Source organism: Aquarana catesbeiana, linkage group LG04 (genome assembly GCF_042186555.1).
Source record: "Aquarana catesbeiana isolate 2022-GZ linkage group LG04, ASM4218655v1, whole genome shotgun sequence".
Classification (NCBI taxonomy): domain Eukaryota; kingdom Metazoa; phylum Chordata; class Amphibia; order Anura; family Ranidae; genus Aquarana; species Aquarana catesbeiana.
Genome location: NC_133327.1, coordinates 621,843,984 through 621,868,127, shown reverse-complemented (window position 1 = coordinate 621,868,127; position 24,144 = coordinate 621,843,984). Strand labels below are relative to the sequence as shown.

At 42.6% G+C, this 24,144-nt stretch overlaps 1 protein-coding gene across 1 annotated transcript in view; it reads right to left on the bottom strand.

Moving 5' to 3' along the window:
- The window catches only part of LOC141140811 (protein FAM177B-like), a 44,439-nt gene that overhangs the window by 19,040 nt on the left and 1,255 nt on the right, over positions 1-24,144 (bottom strand). Inside the window, exons 2-4 of the mRNA XM_073628315.1 lie at positions 14,478-14,530; positions 9,727-9,876; positions 8,498-8,564 (exon numbers count right to left, since the gene is read on the bottom strand). Coding sequence (XP_073484416.1) covers positions 8,498-8,564; positions 9,727-9,876; positions 14,478-14,501 — 241 coding nt within the window. The 5' untranslated portion in view covers positions 14,502-14,530. The remainder of the gene's footprint in view (positions 1-8,497; positions 8,565-9,726; positions 9,877-14,477; positions 14,531-24,144) is intronic.

Here is a 24,144-nt window from a genome sequence, read left to right as displayed (position 1 = left end):
GCGCAGTGTATATAAAGCTAACACGTGTGTCTTACCTACGTTCTATGTGCGGAGGAAGGAGGAACAGAAGCGACAAACGTAATAACGAAGGTAAAACATTTTAACTTGGGACATGAGTGGCCTATACTGATTCTAGATTGAGGCCTATATTGGGATAAGATTAGGAAAGTTTAGCCTGATATTTTGTGTTTTTGTCTTGTGTTTGGTCTTTCAGAAAAAAAATTAAACAATTTAAAGATATGAGAAATTTATGGGAGGTGAAAAACACTTATATAATAATAAACCAGCAAGGAAGGCATCGCTGCAGAAAATGCTGGAATTCGTGAAGACGCAGGTCCCCAACGCAGACATCCCATTTGTTGAAAATAAAATTGGTAGCTTGAGAAGCACATATAGGAAGGAGCATCAGAAGGTCCAGAAGTCCCTGAGTTTAGGAGCAGCAGCAGAAAACGTGTATGTACCCAGTCTGTGGTACTACAACAAGATGTGTTTTCTGGATGACCAGATTGAAGCCAGGGAATCACTTTCGACTCTTCCGGCCCCCCTTCCATCCACCCTTCCCTCCAGGCTTCCATCCACCCCAGCTGATGCTTCCGAGGACCAACCTGGGCTTTCCATCCTGGAAGAAATTGAGGAGCCCAGTTGGAGCCAACTAAACATATTTCTTGTGGGAAAATGATTGTTGTTAACTAGATGTTATTATTGCTAACAAATGAATGATTTAACAAAAAGTGTTTGACATATCAATAGACCGTAGGGGCCAAAAATGTTTGGGACAAGAATGAAAAATGCTGGGCTCAGAATGATAGTCTTTTCTATTTATTAACATTAAATTTGCAACAGTCATGAGCTGAAAATTGTGTGTGATTGATGAACCAAAACCTAAAACTATGTCCCTTTTTCATACACAGGAAGACCTCGGCCAGGAGGAGGCTCTGAATGAATGATTTGTAAAGCGCTGCAACTGCGAACTGAATCGCCTCAAAAGGTGCTGGAATGTGGCAGCCAGGAGGAGACGGGGGTTAGTGTCAGCCAGGAGGTGGCGGGGCCCAGTCACACCCAATCCCAGGTGCCAACCCTTCTGCCTTCCACATAAAAGGCCCAGGAAGGGGAGGAACATGGATGAGGCAGCACTGGCCCTCATCAAGAAGGCTAATGCAGCCCTGAAAGCCCCCACCGACGCTGTAGAGGCCTATGGCATCTACATAGCCTCAAATTTGCAGCAAATAGAGGAGGGCCAATGCCGCAAATGTGAAAAAATTATTTTTGAGGCCATCCATAAGGGGTTGAGTGGCCAAATGACGGATGACGTCCACTTATGTGTGCTCGCCCATCCTCCTCCTGCCACAAGTCCACCTCCAGAGCCACAGCCTCCAGAGAAGGCTGCAGGGTAGCATGGAGGGAAGGTTGCAGCGAAGAGAAGAAAGTGATTGCCTGGCTTCAGTCTGGTCTGACAGAACACGCAGCCTGTTTTAGTACCACAGCCTGGGGACATATATGTCATCTGCTGCTGTTTCTGATCTCTGGGAGTCCTGGACCAGATTGTGCTCCCTTCTATATGGACTTCTCAAGCTACCAATTTTTTAAGCCACAGAGTTGATGTCTGCCCTGGGGGCCAAAGGCTTCGCAAATTCCAGCAGTTTCTCCAGCATTGCCTTCCCTCTTTATTTTGTTATTAGGAGCCAGAATAAATGGAGATTTTTTAATATGAAAATACTTGCATATGTGTTTTTATTAAAATAGGACAGTTTGTTTGTGAGTAGGCAGGTACATTTAAAAAATACAATGTCAAATTAACAAGGGACACCAACACCAAGCAACCTCCTTGAGGTTTACAAATACAAGATAATAATGGTGTTGTGGAAACGTGACATCCAAAATAAAAAAAAAATATGGAGATCACTCTAATTACAAAAAAAAAAAAAAAAAAAAAAAAAACAGGAGATCTTGATAAAAAAAAAAAAAAAAAAAAATAATGACTATATAAAAAAAACAAAAAACTAAACATTATTATGGAGATCTGGCTTTAAAAACAAAAAAGATTATTCATGAGATCACGAGAAATAATAAAGAAATAAGTTTGTGAGAACTCTGCGTGAATATGAGCAGCAAAACAACTTCATTCTTCTAGCATTTTAAAGAAGAAGAGAGTGCGCTGCATTGAAAGATTTAAAAATTATCTGTGTGACGAATGTGCCATCTCCATTACAAACAGTAGTTTTACCAGACCGAGCGGCTCCGTCTCAAACTTGATTCTGAGCATGCATGGTTTTTGCACGTCGGAATTGCATACACACGAATGGAATTTCCGATAGAAACTTTTTCCATCGGAAAAATTGAGAACATGCTCTCAAACTTTTGCTGGCGGAAATTCGGCCAGCAAAAGTCCGATGGAGCATACACACGGTTGCATTTTCCGACGAAGAGCTCTCATCGGTCTTTTGCTGGACGAATTTCCGATCGTGTGTACGGGGCATAAGGCAGCACACACCACAATGCACTACTGTACAATGCTCTAGAATGGAAAGATATGAAAGGGTCCAAAAGGCAATTATAAACCTTTAAAAAAAAAATCTTATTGTAGATTACCAATCCTTAAATGTCCTTAAAACGTTCTTTCTTAGGCTTGTACGTGGGGTGCAGCATGGTGTGGCAGCAATATTTCACACAGTCAGGTGCAATAGAAAACTTGTATTGAAGTAATGTAGCAACAGTTCACAACAAACCCAGTGGAAAGCTGCCCAACCGGGTGCACTCACGGTTTCAAGCAAAACAGAGCAGTTTCCAGCCAGACTGACAGAGAGAAGGTCAGAATATGGCCTGGCTGTCTTGTGCCCAATCAGGAAGATGTCGAGAAGAGTTGCATCCCTACGCTTTCCCTCCTCCTCAGGAACTTTTCCCTACCACTAGTGCTGTCCCTAACAAACGGGGTACCTTGCCCTACATTACCCACTGGAATAAAGCATGCCAAACCCAGGGGACAGGGTCTTAAATAGACTCTGGCACACCTAAGAAACCAGAGTGAGTCAGGTTGAAAAAAGAAGCCCATCTAGTTAAAAAAAAACAAAAAAACACACACACATACATATACAATCCGATATACACAATCCTATACCCACAATTGATCCAGAGGAAGGCGAAAAACCACAGCACAGCATGATCCAATTTGCTACAGCAGGAAACAAAACTCCTTCCTTATCCCCCAAGAGGCAATTGGATATTCCCTGGATCAACTTTACTTATAAATGTTAATACCCAGCTATATTATGTACATTTAGGAAAGAATTTAGGCCTTTCTTAAAGCAATCTACTGAGCTGGACAAAACCACCTCTGGAAGGAGTCTCTTCCATGTTTTCACAGCTCTTACTGTGAAGAAACCTTTCTGTATTTGGAGATTAAATCTCTTTTCCTCTAGGTATAAAGAGTGCCCCCTTGTCCTCTGTGATGACCTTAAAGTGAATAACTTAACACCAAGTTTATTATATGTTGATCATATCCCCCCTTAACCTCCTCTTCTCAAAAGAGAATACATTCAGTTCCTCTTATCTTTCCTCATAGCTGAGTTCCTCCATCCCTTTCATCAGTTTGTTTGCCTTTCTCTGCACTTTCTCCAGTTCCCCAAAATTCGTTTTGTGAATTGGTGCCCAAAACTGAACTGCATATTCCAGATGAGGTCTTACTAATGATTAGTACAGGGGCATAATGACATCTCTCTCTTTGGAGTCCATACCTCTCTTAATACAAGAAAAAATTTTGCTCACTTTGGAAACCGCAGCTTGGCATTGCATGCCATTATTAAGCTTATGATCTACCAAAACCCCCAGATCCTTCTCCGTTCTGGATTCCCCCAGTTGTACTCCCCTAGTATGTATGATGCATGCAGATTCTTAGTCCCCAAGTGCATAACTTTACATTTATCCACATTAAACCTCATCTGCCACATAGTCGCCCAATTAAACAGTGCATCGATGTCGGCTTGTAAGTTGGAGACATTCTGTAAGGACGTTATTCCACTGCATAGCTTGGTGTCATCTGCAAAGACTGAATATAAATATATTAAAAAGTAAGGGTCCCAACACTGAACCTTGGGGTACACCACTGATAACCTTAGACCATTCAGAGTATGAATCATTAACCACTGCTCTCTGAATTTGGTCTTTTAGCCAGCTTTCTATCCATTTACAAACTGATCTTTCCAAACCTGTAGACTTTACCCTATACATTAGCTGTGTGTGGGAAACTGTGTCAAACGCTTTTGCAAAATCCAAGTATACCACGTTCACAACCACCCCTCTGTCCAAAGTTTTACTTACCTCCTCATAGAAAGAAATCAGATTTGTTTGACAACTTCTGCCTTTCATGAATCCATGCTGTCTGTTGCATAAAATATTTTTTCCAGCAAGAACTAATCTATGTCGTGTTTTATAAAATTCTCCAGTATCTTCCCAACTATAGAAGGTAAACTAACAGGTCTATAGTTATTTGGTAAAGACTTTGATCCCTTTTTAAATATGGGCACCACATTGGCCCTATGCCAATCCAGTGGTACTATTCCAGTCATTAACGAGTCCCTAAAAATTAGATACAATGGCTTTGAAATGACAAAGCTCGATTCTTTTAGGATCGGTGGGTGGATGCCATCTGGTCCAGGTGCTTTATCCACCTTTATTCTGTCTAAATATTTCTGGACCATATCACATTTGAGCCATTGTGGGTTATTTGGGGGTGTGTCAATACCATCCCTATTATGGACTTGAGCTACTCCATGCTCCTTTGTATACACAGAGCTGAAGAAAGTATTTAATAAATTTGCCTTCTCTTTGTCCCCATTAACACACTCTGGATTATTTTGTAAAGGGCCTACATGCTCAGACCTGACTTATTTACTATTAATATATTTTAAGAAATTTTTGAGGTTTGTCCTACTATCTTTTGCAATCTGTCGTTTGTTTTGAATTTTTGCATCCTTGATTTCCTTGTTACATATTCGGTTATATTGTTTGTAACATTTAAACGATGATAGTGTTCCTAAATTTTTATATTTTTTTAAAGCCCTTTTCTTATTATTTATAGCTTTTTTAACTTTGGTTTGGTTCTATTTGTAACCTTTCAAACTTATTGCCCATGGGAATATACTTTGCAGTGTGTTCACATACAGTCGCTTTGAAGAATTCCCATTTCAGTTCTGTGTTCATCGATGCCAATATTCCCTCCCAGTCTAAGTCTTGGAGAGCAGCCCTCATCCTTGGAAAATTTACTCTCTTAAAGTTACCTTATTTTATATTTCCTGTATGTGTTTGTTGCTTACAGCTAACATTAAATGAAATCACGTTGTGGTCACTGCTACCCAGATGTTACTTTATATGAACGTTAGTAATAAGCTCTGCATGGTTTGAGATTACCAGGTACAACAGAGCATCATTCCTGGTTGGGCCCTCTATGAATTGTACCATAAAAAAATGTCCTGTAATAGGTTTATAAATGTTTTCCCTTTAACTTGCCGTTTGTTCCAGCAGTGTCATTACTCCAGTCAGTTTCCGGGTGGTTAAAATCCCCCATTATTATCACTGTCCCAGCCCTTGCAGCCCTTTCCATTTGTGCAAGGAGCCGAGTCTCCACCTCCTCATTAACAATGGGTGGCCTATAACAAACTCCAATAAATTAACTTTGAACTATGCACATGTACACGCAGTTCCACCCATAATGCTTCATCCACATCACACTCTCCATCAACTAGGTCCTCTTTCACACTCGCTTTGAGATCACTTCTTACATAGAGACAGACTCCACCACCTTTCCTTTTTACCCTGTCTCTCCGAAAGAGTGCATAGCCAGGAATATTAATAGCCAAACTGATCGCTGCCACAGTGACTCAGGAAAACATGTATTCCTCTCCCTCTGCATTGCCCCTGCAGTTTAGCGCCACCTGCAGTGGAGACAGCAGACTTGAACCTGCCTAAAGGCTTATATTTCTTTATTTTAACCTGGAGATCCTGCCAGTTTGTCTGTTGTTTTTCAACTTTCTATAATAGAACCAGCTGCCAAGCAAAAGTGGCAGTTAGAGAGATGAGACAAACCATTTATCACAGACAGGAATGCTTTCAATGGTCAACTTTTATTCATTTATGTAAACCCTCTCTCAAAAGCAAAACAACTATGTCTGTAACTGCTTAAAAAGTGTTAGCTGGAGTTTGGCTTTAATTTGTTAATAAAGTCCATCTAAATCTGCTAGTGCATTGATCACTACCCTCTCCACAAGTTAATAATGCTGCTATCCCCCCAAAAAAAAAAAAAAAAAAAGCGCTGACTAGGCTATGAGAAATATTGCTGGTCCGGATTTAACATTACGGATATGAAGATGGTTACTTATGACATGTGTAATACGTAACTATTATTATTTATTTTTGTTAGGAGGTGAATATTGCTTCCTTCGTATATTTGTACTTCTACATAGTTATGTATTGGATTGATATTGTATGTAACTTTTGACGTCTAATAATAATAGAAAATTATTTTAAAAAACAAAAAACAAAACAAAAAAAAAAAAAAAAAACACACAATGCTGCTGTCCAAGGTGTCTCCTCTATCCAGAATGACGAAACCTGAAGGCTCCATTCACACTTTTGCAACTTCTTATGCAAAGCCAAGTCGTATCCAAGTTGCACCCATCGAAAGTTGCGTCAAAGTTGCACACCAAAGTTGGTGCAATTTTGGAGTCGTACAAGTGTGAATGGAGCCTAATACAAGAAATGTATTGCTGGTCAGATCACCAAGTGAAAAAAAAACAAAAATAAATGCAGCCACCACTTTTAAGGATTGGAAGCTATAATATGTCACATTTTTGTTTTTTAGGTTAGATATACTGTGAACCCATAGATGACCCAGGTGGCTAAATACATAAGAGTGCCAAGTCCATAGGTCCATTGTTTTAAATATTTGTGACACCATCGCTCTTCTTAAAAATAAAAAGATGTCCATACACAAGGCAACCACTTTCCATCCACCAAGAATCTCAAATACAATCGCCAACAATTGCCAGAAACAATGAAATCTACACCCCACAGGTTTGATCAATAAGCAGAAAACAGAAAAGCCTAGTACACACTAGTAGTTTTCTTTCGTTCAACCCAGCGGGCTTGAGCTATTGTGTTCTGGCAGGGGGACACCTTCCCCCACCAGAATTCTCCGGTCAGCGGGCTGATCGGGAGCCTATCGGCAGACCTTTTTCGGTCATACCCCTTCAGACTGGCTGCCGTATACACAGGTTATTGAACTAGCCGATGCCGTCCCATATTTGGTCTGTGTGTACTAGGCTTTACTGTGAAGCTGAAATTGGAAATAAACTAACAGCTTCAATATAGTTTATTGAATGGGCAAACTCACTACATAAAAAAAAAAAAAACCCTATGTCAGCATTTTAAAAAGCAATTAGATTTTTTTGATGGGTTCGATTGTGGCAATTTAAATCCTCTCCTTTTACAGTCAATCAAAAAATTATTTTACATCTTTAATTTGACCAGAAATGGGTCCTTCAAGGGACAGAAACAGGAACCCAGGCAAGTAAGCCTATCGTATGCTGCCAGTACCATTCCTCTTAGATCACAGTGAACTAATCACTTCAATAAGCGCCTTGTTTTTATTGAGATATGTGGTTCAGTATGCTGGCCTCTGGATTTATAGGCCGTTTTTGGTAATTACACCACATGCTGCTTTTGAGGTCTGCGTGGAGTTGGCCTTACAGTCAACAGCAAGAAGAGCTTGCCATATCCATTTCATAGCCGGAAATATAAAGTACACCAAACATTAGGAATAACCATTTTGACATTCTACCAAATAGAAGGAGCAAAGTTCAGCAAGAGTTCCTCACTATAACAGGCAGCAGTTGAAAAAGTCAAATTACCTATTAGTGGAATGGGTCACGTGGGCACTATGTAATTGCCAATTATAGTGAGTTTATGTGATCTCCTAAAGCTGAACTGCTAAATGCTCAGAAGAAACGCCTATACAAGATCTGTTTTTCCAAAGTATTTGTGTTTTAGTCAACCCAGTACTGAGATTTACACAGCTATGCCACACAGCACACCCTCGTCTGGCAAAGCAGGAGACCTGTTTTTTTCTTGCTGCAGTTCGTAAAAATTTACAGGTCTTGTTTCATCCCCCATCCTGTGATTGGAAAGTAAAAAGAGAAGCAGAAGACTGTTTAACTCATCTTTCTGTCCTTTTACTCTCTCCTGTCAGCATGTTGCTTTTTATCACATGACCACTGCAGTGCGCCCGACTTGACTTATTCTCCCTCTTCCAGTCTGATACAAAGTCAAAATCAGGTACTTACGCTACATGAATTGAAAAAAAAATACATTTACACATGTTTTATTTAATATAGAGCTGCATTAATGGAAGTCTTGCCTATCTGTCTGGAGTTCAGCTTTAATTTACATTTAAAAACTTGTGAAATGGTTCCAAAGGTGGCAAAACTTTACCAATTTAATTACTCACTATAAAAGGCGGTGGTGGCAACCCGAATTATCCAGAACTGTATGTATGTGATCCAGCTCATCTGCGTCTGCCGAAAAACATAACAAGAAAATTGTTACTACCTGAAATAAGAGTTCCCAGAATTCCACGCAGGTGGAGCGTTGTCCATCTGTACTGCTGGGTCTAACCAGACGCCGGTGTAAACATTAGGCAGAGAAACTATAGTACATTTTAAGGGAGGACACACATTAAAAGTTTGGTCCATGTGATATTTGGTAGATGCTGGAAATCAAAGTGTATCTAAACCTAAACATACAAATGTAATATATTGCAATTTACTAATCTTTAGATGTGGTGGCTGCATTTCCTTTTTTTTTTCCCACCTGGTGATCCGGCCATTAACACACTTCCCGTCATAGGGAATCTACACTCACTCCTTCACTATATCTCTGGAGGACGGTGTAGCAACCTTTGGACAGTAGCATTGTCAACCTGTGTAGAGGATGGTGTTAGATGGACTATTTCTTTTTTTTTTTTTTTTTTACATTTTAACTATATAAACAAAAGCCGACAATTGTAAGCACTCCTGTCGGTGGTAAATGGTTTGTTTCAACCTTCTAACCACCACTTTTGCTGGACAGCTTGGTCTGTAAAGAAATTTGAAAAATAAAAGACTAACTGGCCGATCACCAGGTAATACAACTGTTACGGGGGGGGGGCAGAAAAACAAAAACTGCTGTAGTAAAATAGAAGTATGGCCAAAGCTTTTTTGGCCTTACTTCTCTTGTGGGCTACAGGAGTACACTTACTTTTTTCTGCTGTGACCAAGAGTCAGCTTATAGCGGATGTTCCTCACTATTAGCAGAGCCGTACCAGATTCAGGAAGGATCCTGACAATATCGTTGGGGTCCACCCTGCTGCCTAATTGACAGCTGGCTCCACCTTTCAGCACATGACTAAGAGCGAAAGCCAGCTGTACCAACCTCCCCTCCTGAGCTGGTGCTGCAGTGTGCTCTGGAGGAGCAGAATGGAGAGCGGTGACTGACAGTCACCACTCTCCACTTGGAGCAGGCTGAGAGCTGAGTGATCAGCGGTCATGTGATCGCTCAGTTCTCAATATTAGAGTCAGCGTGGGACAGATTCAGCAACACACAGATCCATGATTCATTGTAGCTTGGTCAGTTTGCGTCTTCTGTCCATCAGACTTACAGGACAGCACTAAGCAGGCTGAGTCAGAATGATATCCATACCGTGTCCACATTCCGAAAGTCGATCCTCTGATCTTCCTCCTCCTCCTCTTCTTCCTCTGTGCTGTACTCTTCTATCACTTCTCCACTGGCAAAATGGATTATCCTTCTGGGGAGTCTCTTCTTTTCCATGTCTGCCAGCTCAACTTCCTTCTGTCAGATAAATGCACACTGACAATGACATTGGAGGCCAATATATTTTAATATTATAGGTCACCAAGTTTGAAAAGCAAAAATACCTTTATCTAAAGCTCCTTTAGATCTATAATTAATTATGTAGTGCAAGGGACTGCCCAATATGATACAAACTGAATAGATTGATTCGTTTTGACCGCATACTATATAGTTTAGGTAAATTTAAAAGAAATTGTGCAGATTGTCCAATTAAATTGTATAGTGTATGCCCAGCTCAGGGGGTTACCATACGCATCACAACCTGATTGTACAATCATATAGTGATCTGTGATCAATCGACAAGTGAGCACTTGCAAACAATCGATTAATCACTGAATAAAATATCAAATGCATCAACACACATGGTATTCTTCTGGACTGTGAGATGGACTGAAAATATTATCTATCAGTCATAGATCTTATGATGGACATACATAGATCATTCAATGCAGCTAAACTGAACACATTTAATTCAAATTATAAACCAAATAAGCATTATTAAGACATTTCCTGATTGCTTCTGGACAGGCAAAAAAAAATCTGCATGCAGGTAAAGAACCAATCAGAATACAGATTTATATGATCGATTGTACAGATCTCTGATAGCTCGCATTTTCAGTTGATATTTTCAGTCAATCACAAAGTGCAGAACAATACAGTCTGTGCTTTGATGAACCGCTTGTTTCGTGATTGCTGGCACCTAAATCGATCACCAATTGCTACATGTATGGCTGACGTACAGCTTTACCAAAACTATATAATATGAGGATGGAAGGAAACAATCCATCCAATTTGAATCTAGGCCCTAATTCAGCAATACACCACACAATGTTTTGAACCAATCCAGCTCCTTCTTCAGAATTGAGAGCATTGATGGCAAACTTACTAGATATAGGGGGTCTCAGCTGTGGCCCCTGACATCCCCAGGGGGCCACACATAATATTCACTATAGGTAGTGCTACAGAGGATTGTCGGAGACTGCTGACACCATGCTGGCAGTGTTCCTTTCGATTTTCTAATTGTTAGTAGGATCAAAGTCACATTTTTTTGGCCACAGGGATGACAAAATTGAAGGAGCAGGATGGAAAAGGTTTCTCGGAAAAATTTCTAATGCCGCGTACACACGACCGGACTTTACGGCATACTTTGCCTGGCGGACTTTACGACGGACTTTCCAAATGAACGGACTTGCCTACACATGATCAACCAAAGTCCGACGGATTCGTACGTGATGACGTATGACCGGACTAAAACTAGGAAGTTCATAGCCAGTAGCCAATAGCTGCCCTAGCGTCGGTTATTGTCCGGACGACTAGCATACAGACGAGCAGACATGTTTCAAATCTAAGTCCGTCAAACTTTTGAGAAAACAAAGTCCGCTGGAGCCCACAGACGATCCAATTGTCCGACGAAATCCGGTACGCCGGACCAAGTATTCCGTAAAGTCCGATCGTGTGTACGCGGCATAAGTGTATGGCTTTCATTTGGCAACATCCATTTGTTCAAAATCAAAATGATATTTTGCAGTACTTTCCAAAGACATTCATCAACCTGTCGACTGTACTGACAATTTTCATTCAAAAATCTATTAGTGTATGGCTAGCTTTTGTAAATTGTGTGTTTTGTTTGCAGTTCCCTTACACTGTATAAGTATGCCTGATGCTATTGGTTGCCTTGGCTCTGTTGCACAGGAAGGTTCATATAACAGCCTCCAGTCTACAACACACCTGAAATTCATTGAAGATCTTAGAAATTAAGACCCATTGATATTGAAAGCATTTCTTGGGCAATCATGATTCAATTAATTTATTTCCTGTTTATAGAATAGGACAATTACAGGATGATGAAAATGGTAATGGCCAAATTTGACATTATGAAGATACATGACTGCTGAGGCGCAATGGGCCTAGGTCCCAATTAACGTAACACCATGGGATCAAATCCCCCACCACCCTTGCCCTTTAACCCATTAAATAAGACACTTACAACCATTAGGTTGGAAAGGGCAAGGCCACAGCTTTATTAACTCCAACACATAACATGTAAACATATTTAACTAGTGCCAGTCACAGTCGTACTGTGAGCACTAAACCAAAAGAGGGAAGTAGAGGCCTGTCCTTACCATAAGTGCTGGACAGACAGCCTACTTCCAATTATCCATCAAGGGCATAGCCCATTACAGCAACATTAACTTCTGGCAAGGTCAAGAAATCCGCAGCAAGCTGTGACATACCATAAAGCCCCATACACACTATCAGATTTTCTGCTGATTTTTGTCTTCAGATTTACCAAAACCATGTAATGCAAGGGCCTGTCTGATTGCATACAGCATACAGATTGAAACTCTTAGCCCTGTTTCACACTTGTGCGGTGCGAATTGAAGCTCAGGTTTCACTGGGGAGATAACAATCTCCTGTTCAACGGATTAATTGCGTTTTTGCTCAGTATCAGAGAGCAGGGAGAGGGGGAGGTGTAGTGAGGAGAAAGAGAAAATCCTTGTTCAGAACGCAATGCATCTGCGAATCAGATGCGTTCCCATAGGAGATAATAGGCTTGTAGTTCGCACCGCAATGCCCAAAAAACGCACGCGTTTTTTGTGCAATGCGCAGCGCGAATGCAACGCACATATGTGAACCAGATACATTCATATGAATGTATTTTAAAATGTCCTGCGAATTAGATGCGGTGTAAGCCGCATCTAATTCGCATAGGTGTGAACCCGGGCTTAAGGTTTGACCTCATATTATATGGTTTTGGTAAATCTTAAGGAAAAAAAATCAGCAGAAAATCTGATAGTGTGTATGGGGTTTAACAAAGGAAACGTGGGGGGGGAGGGTGGGCAGCTCTTCCAATAACTTCTCCGAAAGACCCAGAATTCCCTGGGGGCACACGTTCCCTGAGCTCAGGCCCATCCTATCCCCCATATTTTAACCAATTGTTCACCTTGTCCAGGCACCTAGCCATGCCCCCCATCAGTCAATGCTCTCTTTCCCTAGGGAGGTGGCTCAAGAGGCCTTCATTAGCACAGGGACTTTGTACGAACAGTCAAATAAAGTCATATAAAGATATGTGGGATTTGGCCTCTCCTTTTAGCCCAGGTTCAGCTGAACTTGCACGATTTCATTCCCGCATGTCAGTCTAGACTACAGGGGGCAATTTCAGAGACATCTGTGTGGGTTTCTGCACAGATGTCAATGGAAATCGCACCCCAAAATTGCCAAAAGTAGTACAGAAACTACTTTTGGGAACCTGTGCGATGCCGCAAATGTGGCGTCGCACTGATTTGGACGCTACCATTGCCGGCAATTGCTGCTGTGAACCAATTTCTGTGAACCAAGGCTTAGTCCCCGTTCACATCAGAGCAATTAGGCATGCCAAATTGCAGTCTGTTGCCGGCAAAGGCACTGTCCAAATCAGTGCAGCGCAGACTTTGCAGCGTCGCACCGATTTCCAAAAGTAGTTCCTGCACTATTTTTGGTGACTTTGGGGGCGATTTAAATAGACATCTATGCATGAGAACCTGCACAGATGTTTTTCAAATCGCCTCCGCACTCGCACTGAAAGGAAGGTTTGAAAATGTGCGAGTTCAGCTGAACTCGTACGATTTTAAACCCGCCTTCAGTGTGAACGAGGGCTGAAAGCTGATCTCCAGGTATGATCTTAAAGCAGAGTTCCACCCAAAAGTGTAAGCTCCGCTTATCTACTCCCTCCCCCGGTGCCTTTTGGCGAGGGGGGGGGGCAGGTAACTGCTCCCACTTCCATGTAAGGGCACCGCTGTGACCTTCGTCAATTGCAGCCCCCCTTATTTCCCTTGCTGCCTTCTGGGAGACACACACAGGTCCTATAAGACAACTGGACCATTCAGAAACGCGCATGCGCAGTTCGAAACAAGCTGTGAAGCCGCAAGGCTTCACCTCCTGTTTCACTTAGTAAGGATGCAGTCGCCTGCACCCGGAGCCGATGGACTTCTCAGCTTCGGGTGCAAACATTGCAGGCTCCCTGGACAGGTAAGTGACCTTATATTAAAAGTCAGCAGCTACAGAATTTGTAGCTGCTGACTTTAATTTTTTTTTTCCCCAGGCGGGAACTCCGCTTTAAGGCCTTGTTCACACATGGCATACTACAGTGTACACCTGTGTGAGGGCTGTGTGTACCAGCATGGGAATGCACAGGTGTTCCTTGCATCCCTGTGCAGGCAGTCCCATTGAGGTCAATTGAGAAGCAGTGACTACACGGACACAGCCGATGCTCCCAATCTGCATGTCTGTCCATATAGGTGTGTGTCCCTGATTGCATACAATACGAGAATGGAGACCCGCACCCACAAAGATTTGGGAGCATCGGCTGTATCCGTGCGGTCACTGTGTCCCGATTGACATTGACCGTGGTCAGCTGGAGATGGGGAATACACGTTTGCAAACTGTTAACTTTCAAATAACTGTCTCTGCGCAGATAAATGTACATCTAACACCTTGCTGGGCCTACTGTCCAATGGGGTTCTTAGCTTGACTGCAAAAAAAAGAAGCAAAGAGCAATTCATAGAAGGTAAACCTGCGACTAATGGACGACTGTAACTCACCATTATGGCATTCCCGTCAGACATGTCTGCAGTCTAGTATTTCTTTTTTCTTCCTAAAGTCAGGTGGAAAAACAAGAAAATCAAGATGTGGGAGGATAAGTGGTAACAAAGTTCCTGGGGGAGGAGAGAGGACAATGTGTGGTTGACATACAATTGTTACAATATGATTATGCATACCAACAACTGAGACTGAACATGCAAAGTGTGACATGTTTGGCTGGCTTAAAGCTGAACTCCAGACACAAAAACTTTCAATATATTCCTCATCAACACAAATGATATAAGTCAACAACCTTGTGTGCACCAAATCCAGATATTACCTGGTAAAAGTAGTAGTGACATCATCACTGTGCTGTACATAGCCTGTTGTAGAGAGCAGAGCTGTGAGAGACCCCAGCAGTTCCATCAACTACAGGCTGCTTGCAAAAACTACAGGAGGGGGAGGAGACAAGACCAGCCACCCTGCACAAGGAAAGAGAGCAGCAGTGACTGGTCTTTATTACAGGAAGATCCTGCACAGAGGGAAAGTTTCACACCGGATTACTGCACAAATCTGGAGGAAATACACAAACACACCAAGAATCAAGTAAGAATAAACGTCATTGACTTGACAAGTATAATTTTTATGTGAAATTCTGTTTCAATATACTAGGTTTAAAAAAAAAAGTGAGAATACATGTCTCTGGTATTTAGACAATGGGCTCTATTCACGAAGCACTATCTACTGCTTTAAGATCAGCGGTAAAATACCTCATAGCGTTTTTCTAAATTTTTTTTGTAACTGATTAAAAATTGCTACTAAAATAGTAGTGGAAACTTGCAGTATTTTAACGCTGGTAGCTACCGTATCCTTAACAACTACAACTCATCTGCTGTCAGCGGGATTCCCCTCTGACAGCAGAATGTAAACAAAGGAAGAGCCGTAATAAATAAATTAAAAACAAAACAGCATGGGGGTCCCACCCAATCCATACCAGGCCATTTGGGTCTGGTATGAATTTGTACGGGAACCCCATGCCAAAATGAAAAAAATAAAAAAATGGTACGGGTTCACCCCAAAATCCATACCAGACCCTTATGCGAGCATGCAGCCCGGTAGGCCAGGAAAGAAGGGGGGGAGCGAATGCCCACCATACCAGGCCACATGTCCTCAACAAGGGGGGGGTGGGTGCTTTGAGGGGTATTACCCCCCCTCAAGGCACCTTGTCCCCATATTTATGAAGACAAGGGCCTCTTCGCCATAGCCCCACAACCCTGGCCCAGTGGTTGTGGGGATGCGGGAGTGACTTATCAGTATCTGTAAGCCCCTTTACCAAGGGGGGCCCCCAGATTCCGACCCCCCCATGTGAATGAGTATGGGGTATGAGTATATACCCCATATTATATGAGGTATATACTCATTTACCAGAAAAATGGGCAAAGTAAACAAAAATAAAGAGACAAGTCCTTTAATAAATAAAAAAGCTGTTTTCCATGAAACAGAGAAGCCGCACACCAATGACATAACATCTTTCTGCCAAATGTTATTGAATGGACACTACTTGTTGCCAGTCCCTGCCTGGAAACCGCCCTTCTCTGACACATTTCAAACTTACAGGTTTAGTCATAGAGATGAAGGTGGTCCGGGGAAAAGATATTTAAATACCAACTTTAACCACTTATCTATGAGCCCTGGTTCACACTGGAGCGTTTTCACATGTGATTTGACATGTCAAATCGGTGGCAATTGCCGTCAATGGCACTTTCCTAATCGGTGCGACGCTACACCAATTTCAAAAAGTAGTTTCTGTACTACTTTTTGTGATTTCGGCTGCAATTTACATTGACATCTGTGCAGAAACCTGCACAGATGTCTCTGAAATTGCAGCCGAAATCGGGACTGACATGAGGGAGTGAAATCGTGCTAGTTCAGCTGAACTTATATGGCTTCATTCCCGCAGCTCAGTGTGAACCTGGGCTGAAGGTACATTTATAAATGGCACGTGATTAAAGCAAACTCTCGGCTGCTGCCGCATCCATGAGCTTGGCACGAGCTTTAACAGCCGGCGAAGGGCTTTCAGATAAATTGATCCAGGTAGCTCTAGAGCGTTTTATGGGGCTCTCAAAGTGCCCCCCTCTTTCCTGTTGGCAGGTTCACACTATATTTGATGCAAATTCACAGAGAATTCAGTGCGGATTCGGCACCGCATCTAAATCACATGGGTGAAATTTTAGCCATACAAATCCATGGCTCAAATCGCACCCCAGAGACACCGCATGTATTTTGCACAGGAATGTTACATGCGGTGTCTCGCACCGCAGCAGTGTGAACCCAGGTCTAGTGTATTTTTCCTGAAAATATGCAGTTTGATAGCTAGCTGCTCAAATATTGTGCAGCATTAAAAATTGCAATTACCACCATTTTATTCTCCAGGGTCTCTACTTTCAGAAAACTTTTTGGGGAGGTTAATCAGTCAGTGGTTAATCAACACACATGACTTTTCTTAAGGGGATAAATACCAAATATATGCATGACTGTAAGTACATAATTATTCTTGCTCTACAGCTATGGATTCCATGTAGGCATCATTATTTGTTTTCCATATTGATGTGGTCCTTACATGGAATCCATAGCCTCAGAGCAAGAATAATTATGTACTTACAGTCATTCATACATATATTTGCTATGTGTCCCTTTAGGAAAAAAGTCATGTTTGTTGAAGGCTGCTTTTAAAGGCATTATAAACATTCCTACCTGCACCTTGTGTTTTTCACCTGCGTAACACGTGCATTTGTATGTAGTTTCATGGTGTTATTTGTTGCTCTGTACACACATCCTAAGGTAGAGTAAATTTCGGTGTCAGAAGTTTCTGCTCGTGTTCAAACATGAGGCGTTTGGCATATCACTGCACAAGTTAATGCATGACCCCTGTCTGTAGTCTAAGAATTGACACTTCCTGTGAAGAAACTTCATATCCCACAATTCCTGGGCAGGGCCTTCTTATCATATGGGCGCCCCTGAGCTAGTGGTGTATTTTGTTTTTTTTTTGTTGCCCTAGGCAAGACTAAAAACAGGCACCCCCCCCATCTAAATCTGTCCCATCCCAGCCACTTTAAATTTGTGCACGCCCGTGCAAGGGCGACAAACGACGTCGATTTTACTATCCATAGGTGCCACTTTAAAAGCCTTTACAGGTCACCACTTTAGATTTACAGAGGAGGGCTAGTGCTAGAATTACTGCCCATGATCTGACGTTTGCGGTGATATCTCACATGTGTGGAATAACTGCTGTTTGCATGCGTGCGGTACCGACACGCGCCTTTGCGTGGGAGGATGGGGGCACTTTAAATTTTATGATTAATTCATTTGAATTTTTTTTTACACTGTTGGTTTAATTTTTTTCTGTCATCACTTTTATTGCTGTCATAAGGAATGTAAACATCCTTGTGACAGCAATAGGCAGTGAAAGGTCCTCTTTATGCAGAGATCTGGGGTCTTTAAAACACCATATCCCTCCCCTGCACTTAAAAGCATTCAAAAACACCAAGAATCTTTTAAAACCGGCGCCGGTGGTTCCCGAGTAAACCGAAAGTGATGTCATGTTATTGCTTCCGGTCTACTGTTACGAACAGCCAAGCAAAGCTGATCCTGGCTTTGCTTGGCTGTCTGGCCAGCCGGTGGCTCGGGTCTCCTGGTGGGATGGGAGAACCTAGGAAGGCAGTGGGGGGGGGGGGGTGCGGAGGATGATATGTCGCCTCCTCATCATCTGTTTTAGCCCCCTGCATTGCACATGGTTGTGGGGAAGTTGCAGCACGGACCCTATTATTTGAATGGGTTGTGTTCTGTGAGCAGTAGTGCTTGCCAAATGCATCTGGGAGTATAATTCTTGCTGCAGTCACAAAGCAAAGCATCCCGGCTGCACCATGTGTACACCCCCTGCCAGTGCCTTGTCATCCAAGGGTCCTTTCTCCCCAGCTGCTGCGTTACAACATACTGTGCGGTATCAGCGCAGTTTAGATTGTTCCCTTTTTTTTTTTTCCAAAACAAACTTTATTGAAATGTCACACAGACATTTCATAAAGCTCAACTGGCTGCCCTGCAGTACGAGGCTGTGGATTGCCTCGCACTGTGCTGAAAAAAAAATTACTACATGCAGTACTTTTTTTCCGCACACACCACTGATATGCAGTGCTGTGAACTGGGCAAACCAGAGACAAGGCATTTCCCTTGTCATCAGGGTTGGCGCTCCTGCTGTGCGAACTAGGCAGCTGCCTAGGGGCACACTGCTGCCTAGCCTAGTAGGGAGCGTGCAGGCCGGAATTGATGAATGGATCATCATGTAGTTCGCCAGGCCTGGCGGCAGCTGTGGCTCCGCCGGAACAGTGCTGTGCTGACTGCGTGTCACTCACTGTGCATTGCTGTGCAGTATGCAGGCCTTACACACGAACACAGTCATCTCTGCAGTCAGCGTTGTCTGTGCATGAATTGGATTGGCTGACGCAACCGCCCGCCAGACCGTGCCGACCGTGCCAACCAATGAGGTGCTGAGCGCGAGTGCGACATGCCGCCCGCCTCAACATGACGTCATTCCCTCCTCCAGTCCCACCCACAGCAGAGGAGCCAGCGAAGTCCCTGGCTGTCCTACATGGTGTGGAGGCTGGAGGTGAGAAGTAGGGTTGCCACCCCATCCCTTTAAACCCGAACACATATAAATTACACAGGGTCTGTGGCTGATTAAGGTGGTAATTAAACTCACTTGGTGCCTTATCTGCATTATTCAGCCTCAGAACCTGTGTAATTCATATGTGTTCACTTTTAAAGGGATGAGGTGGCAACCCTAGTGAGAAGGTACAGTATAGCGTGTAAAAAGCATTGCTGCCTGTAGACAGACAGTTTACAGTGTGCAGTCATATTCAGAATTCCCTTTAGTCAGTATTATGGCATGTATGTAGCTATTTATATAAATAAGAAGTGCAATGCTAAAATATACTTGCAATATATAACACAATGCAAAACAGGTGCAAAGATGACTAAAGTGCAATCAATAGTGTATGAACAATATAGGGAATCAATAGCAAAATATTACATAAAAAAATAAATATGCAAAAAATAAAACAAAACATGTACTAATTAAAGTGCAATAAGTGCCATTAATTGTGCAAAACCTAAAATTCAGCTAGAGATGAATTTCAAATATAAATACAGTGCAATATATAAAAAGGGTACAGATCTCTGCAAAAAATCATATGGGACTAAAGTCCATGTGTAAAGTCCATTTAATGATGATCAAACACCCATTACCAAAGTAAAAATGTAGGCTTACCAGAAAGCCTGCGGCCCCCTTACTCAGGGAGGTCATACGGCGCTTAACTGGATCTCTGATCCACTGAAGCAAAGCCCAGGTGCTCTCTCAGGTGTCCTTAATTGGTAAACCAAAAGGCTCTCAACAGACCAGGAAGTAGTGGCAAAAACCATCAGTAGATCAGCTAGCTAAAGTATATATGGAACAACTTAGTGTGATTCTGTATCAGCTTCGAATTTAATAAAAAGTAATGCGCTTACATCAGATTAGTAGAATGCAGGAAGATAGATACATAAATCCAAATGAATCCCTTGTAAATGCTCAGATAGCGATTGCGCATGCACAGTAGCGTGTGTATGTATCAGTCCCAACGATCGTTTAGTCGTTAATGATGTTATCAGGGATGTAGATATTTATAATATGGACAAATATTGGATACTGGATTGTGGGGAAACATTGGCATTGGCAAACCCAAGGCATACTGCAAGCAGGTACCAGCAACTAAATAGATAACATTCACCCTCCAGCCCTCCACAATAGTTCCACTGTTACGAGCTAAAACTAGGACATTGGGCAGTGGCAGACATACATAGTTACTAAAGTCCCCTTGGTTGGCAAAATTTATAATCCAGCCTTTGTGGGTATGTAGCACCCTGAAGTTTAGGCAGGGTTGCTATCAAATTTAGTTGCCAAGCGATAGCTGCCTTGGCCAAATGTTAGGGATCAATTGATTTCCCCCTAATTCTTCAATTGCTGCACTTCTCTCTTCTGTCACTAAGTGGCATGGTAACTGGTGACATTGGATAAGACAAGGGCATAGCAAGGACAGATTATGAATGGATGGGCAATCTCAGCCAATTGGCAGGGATTTCTTTAAGTCCCTTGGCCTGCTGGGAGAGCCTGTGTATTTGGGTGGAGTCAGGTCATCAGGGTTCTGTGCCACCTGGGACGGCTGTCTGGGTGGATGTGTGTTATGCTGCCCTGGGCTGCTAGGCTGGAAGCCTGAGGCCTATCCTGGGGGCATATGGCTGCTAGGCTATCTGAGGGCCTATGCAGAAGCAGGAGAGTAGCGCAGGGTTGGGACTGCGGGCTTGTAGTCCAACCAGAAGTAGCGGTTCAGCTGGACGGGGAACTAGCTGTGGTCAGAGGTAGAGGGGAAGCTGTCATCACTAAGGGACCTACCACCTTGTTATTGGAGACCACTGTAAGTAAGCTGAGGACAGTATCAGAGCAGACTTTTCATCAGCCAGGGACGGTGAAGAAGTGGGAAAAACCTCAGCAAGTGCCAAGTCATTGACCCAGCGGGACAGCAGAGGTGACGCTTGCGGAGCATCAGTGAGTGCCGAAGCCAGGGACCTAATGTGTCAGAAGGGGTGATGCTTGAAGTGTATCTATGAGTGCCAAACCAGGGACAAAGCAGGGAAGCGGGGGTGACGCTTGAGGAAGATACTGAGTGCTATCAGTGAAAGAGCTCAGGGGATCCAGTGGCTATTGGATCCGAAGTCTAGTGAAAGACTGGGGGTTCACTGAGTGAAGACCCACAGTGAGTGATTGTGGAGTAAGCAGAGAACTATTCATGTTGAAAATAGTTGAATACAATTGCCGTTAGTTACTACTGCAATAGGAGGCAGCGGTCCTGCCTATACAGAAGTGGTGTCTGGCTAGAGGCCTTCACCTGTATAGCTGTCTTTCTATAGAAGTCTCGGAGTCTGCTAATTATCATTTCATCTGCTTAAGGGTGTCCTGGCCCTAACCCTCTCTCCCCCCAGTTCTGTTCAAGAGGCAGTAAATCTCTTTTTGCATTCTAAAAGTGTCTGGCGCCCACCATTTCATCTCGTATCACACTCACCATGCCTTGTCACCCACTCTACACAGAAGGATGTCAGCTCTCCCTGACTCTGGAGGTCACCATTAGGCCTCAGGGGCCCCGGGACTTTGATACAGGTACTTAAAGTGGTTGTAAACCCACACAAAAAAAAAACAAACCTGCAAGACAAAGGCATAATGAGCTAGTATGCACAGCATAATGACCGCCCAATTGTAGCTTTACTGCACTGTTTGTCTGCCACAATATCACAGTCCCGCCTACTAGTTACTAGAAAAAAATAAATAAAAAAAAAATTCCATAAAAATATCCTATAGTTTGTAGATGGTATAACTTTTGCGCAAACCAATCAATACACGCTTATTGAGATTTTTTTTTACCAAAAATATGTAGCAGAATACATATTGGCCTAAATTTATGAAGAAATTTGATTTTTTTAATGCATATGTTTTATAGCAGAAAGTAAAAAATATTGTTTTTTTTTTCAAAATTGTCGGTCTTTTTTTGTACAGCATACTAGCTCATTATGAATCACTTACCTTAGATTGAAGCCCCCGCAGCGTTCCTCATACCCCGCTCCGGCCGGCGACAATGTTCCCGGAGTTACTTCTGGGTATCACTCTTGTGCATGCGCGTGGGACCTGCCGGTAACAGCACACTAACTGAAGCAACAGCACGTACGTGCGCATGTGCCGATGACTTTGGCACATGCAGATATAGGGGATATCTCCTAAACCATGCAGGTTTAGGAGATATCCGGGGTAGCTACAGGTAAGTCTTATTATAGGCTTACCTGTAACAAAAAGGGTTTACAACCACTTTAACCCACCTAAGCACAGAGAGTAGAAAAAATAATGATTCTTAGGTAAGATGAGAGAAGAGATGAGGACGGACCAGTGTGTGATATCAGCAGTAGATTATATGAGCAGCAGTCTTGTGTGCCATTCCCCAACAATATATCAGCAGTAAATATAATATATACAAAAGCAGCAGTCTTGTGTGATTCCCAATATTATATATCAGCAGTAAATATAATATTATATTATTATTATTATAATAAAAGACTGCTGCTTTTGTATATATCTGCTTCGGGACCGCCCCACACACATATACTGCAGCAGGGCGACCCTTTAGTGTGAAATCACGCACCTGTATGTCTTTTTCCGGGTCTGGGGTGTGCATGCGTGCGCTGGCGATCCCACTCCTGCTGGGGTGGGGGGTGCAAGTAGCTGGTCTTGCCTAGGGCGCAAAATAGTCTAGCACTGGCCCTGCTTGTCATGTGGTGGGACTAAACTGGAATAGCCGCCCAACACATGTCATATGAATGTCCAACTCCAATTCCAAAGAAGTTGGGAAGTTCTGTAAAATCTACATGAAAACAGAATGCAATAATTTGCAAATCTCAAAAAAGTTTTTTTTTTTTAATGCCCCACTAGAAGTCCTAGTAGGACGAAACGCGTAGGGATTTGGTTTCTCGCTCTCCACATTGCCTTTTTTTATCTGTGATCACAATTTTAATGTATGTTGGTTTTTATGAAAATAAATACCCAATCTGTTTTTGATCTGGAGCCTTCTTCTTTTTTACATATTTTCACCATGAGCCCGCTCGATCCATCCGGCCATCATTGGCCCAAGGGCCGGCTCTCCTGTGGTAAGCGCATTTGGGAAGGACTGACCCCTGAGGACCTCGGTGCTCGTTCCAGTCTTTTTGCTGACTACTTCAGGACACTTCGAATCGTTCCTGCCTACATCGAGATTTCTGCTATTCATGCTCGTTTGATCTGGTGTCACTGACATCCAGGTCCACTGGTTCCAGTAAGAGTACCCATTTACTTTCTTCTGTGATATCTGCTGTTAACATTATACCTGGTGTTCCTGACTCCCTATATTAAGAAATTTTCAGTCTGATGTGCTCCTGGCCCCTATATAAACCATTCTTCACTTGTGGTTTATTTATCACCCTTTGGGACTGACTCACTTGAGATTTATCACTCATTGGGACTTATTTATTTGTTGATTGCATTTTTTATTCATATGTTTTTCACATTTTAACACAGTTGTTTGCAGTTTTTTGCACTGGTTTCACTAGCGCTACATTTTTACTCACTTCCTGTTCATGAATTTTTGTCACATTTGTACGTAGCTGCTTCGTCTTTAGATTTTTTCAAGATAGCGCAATAATTTTTTGTGATTATACATGTATTGGACTCTGCGTGACCCAGAACAAAAAGTTGTCTATTACTTTGGTAAATAGGGACAACCTAGGTGAATGAATACATGACATAGAGGGATCGATCCGCTATAACCCTAGAAACTGCAGCCACAACATGAGTTACCGTAGTTAAAACAACAACTTTTTTTTTAAGTGTACAGCGTCTTTAAATATCTCTCCCCAGGACCACTTCATCTCTATGACTAAGCTTTTCAGGGTAAAATGCATCAGTGAGGGGTGGTTTGCAAACCGGAACTGGCAGTAAGCAGTGTCCTTTCAATAAAGTATGAAGGAAGGAGGTGATTTCATTGGTGGATGGTTTTTCTGTTTCCTGATTGGTTTGCGCAA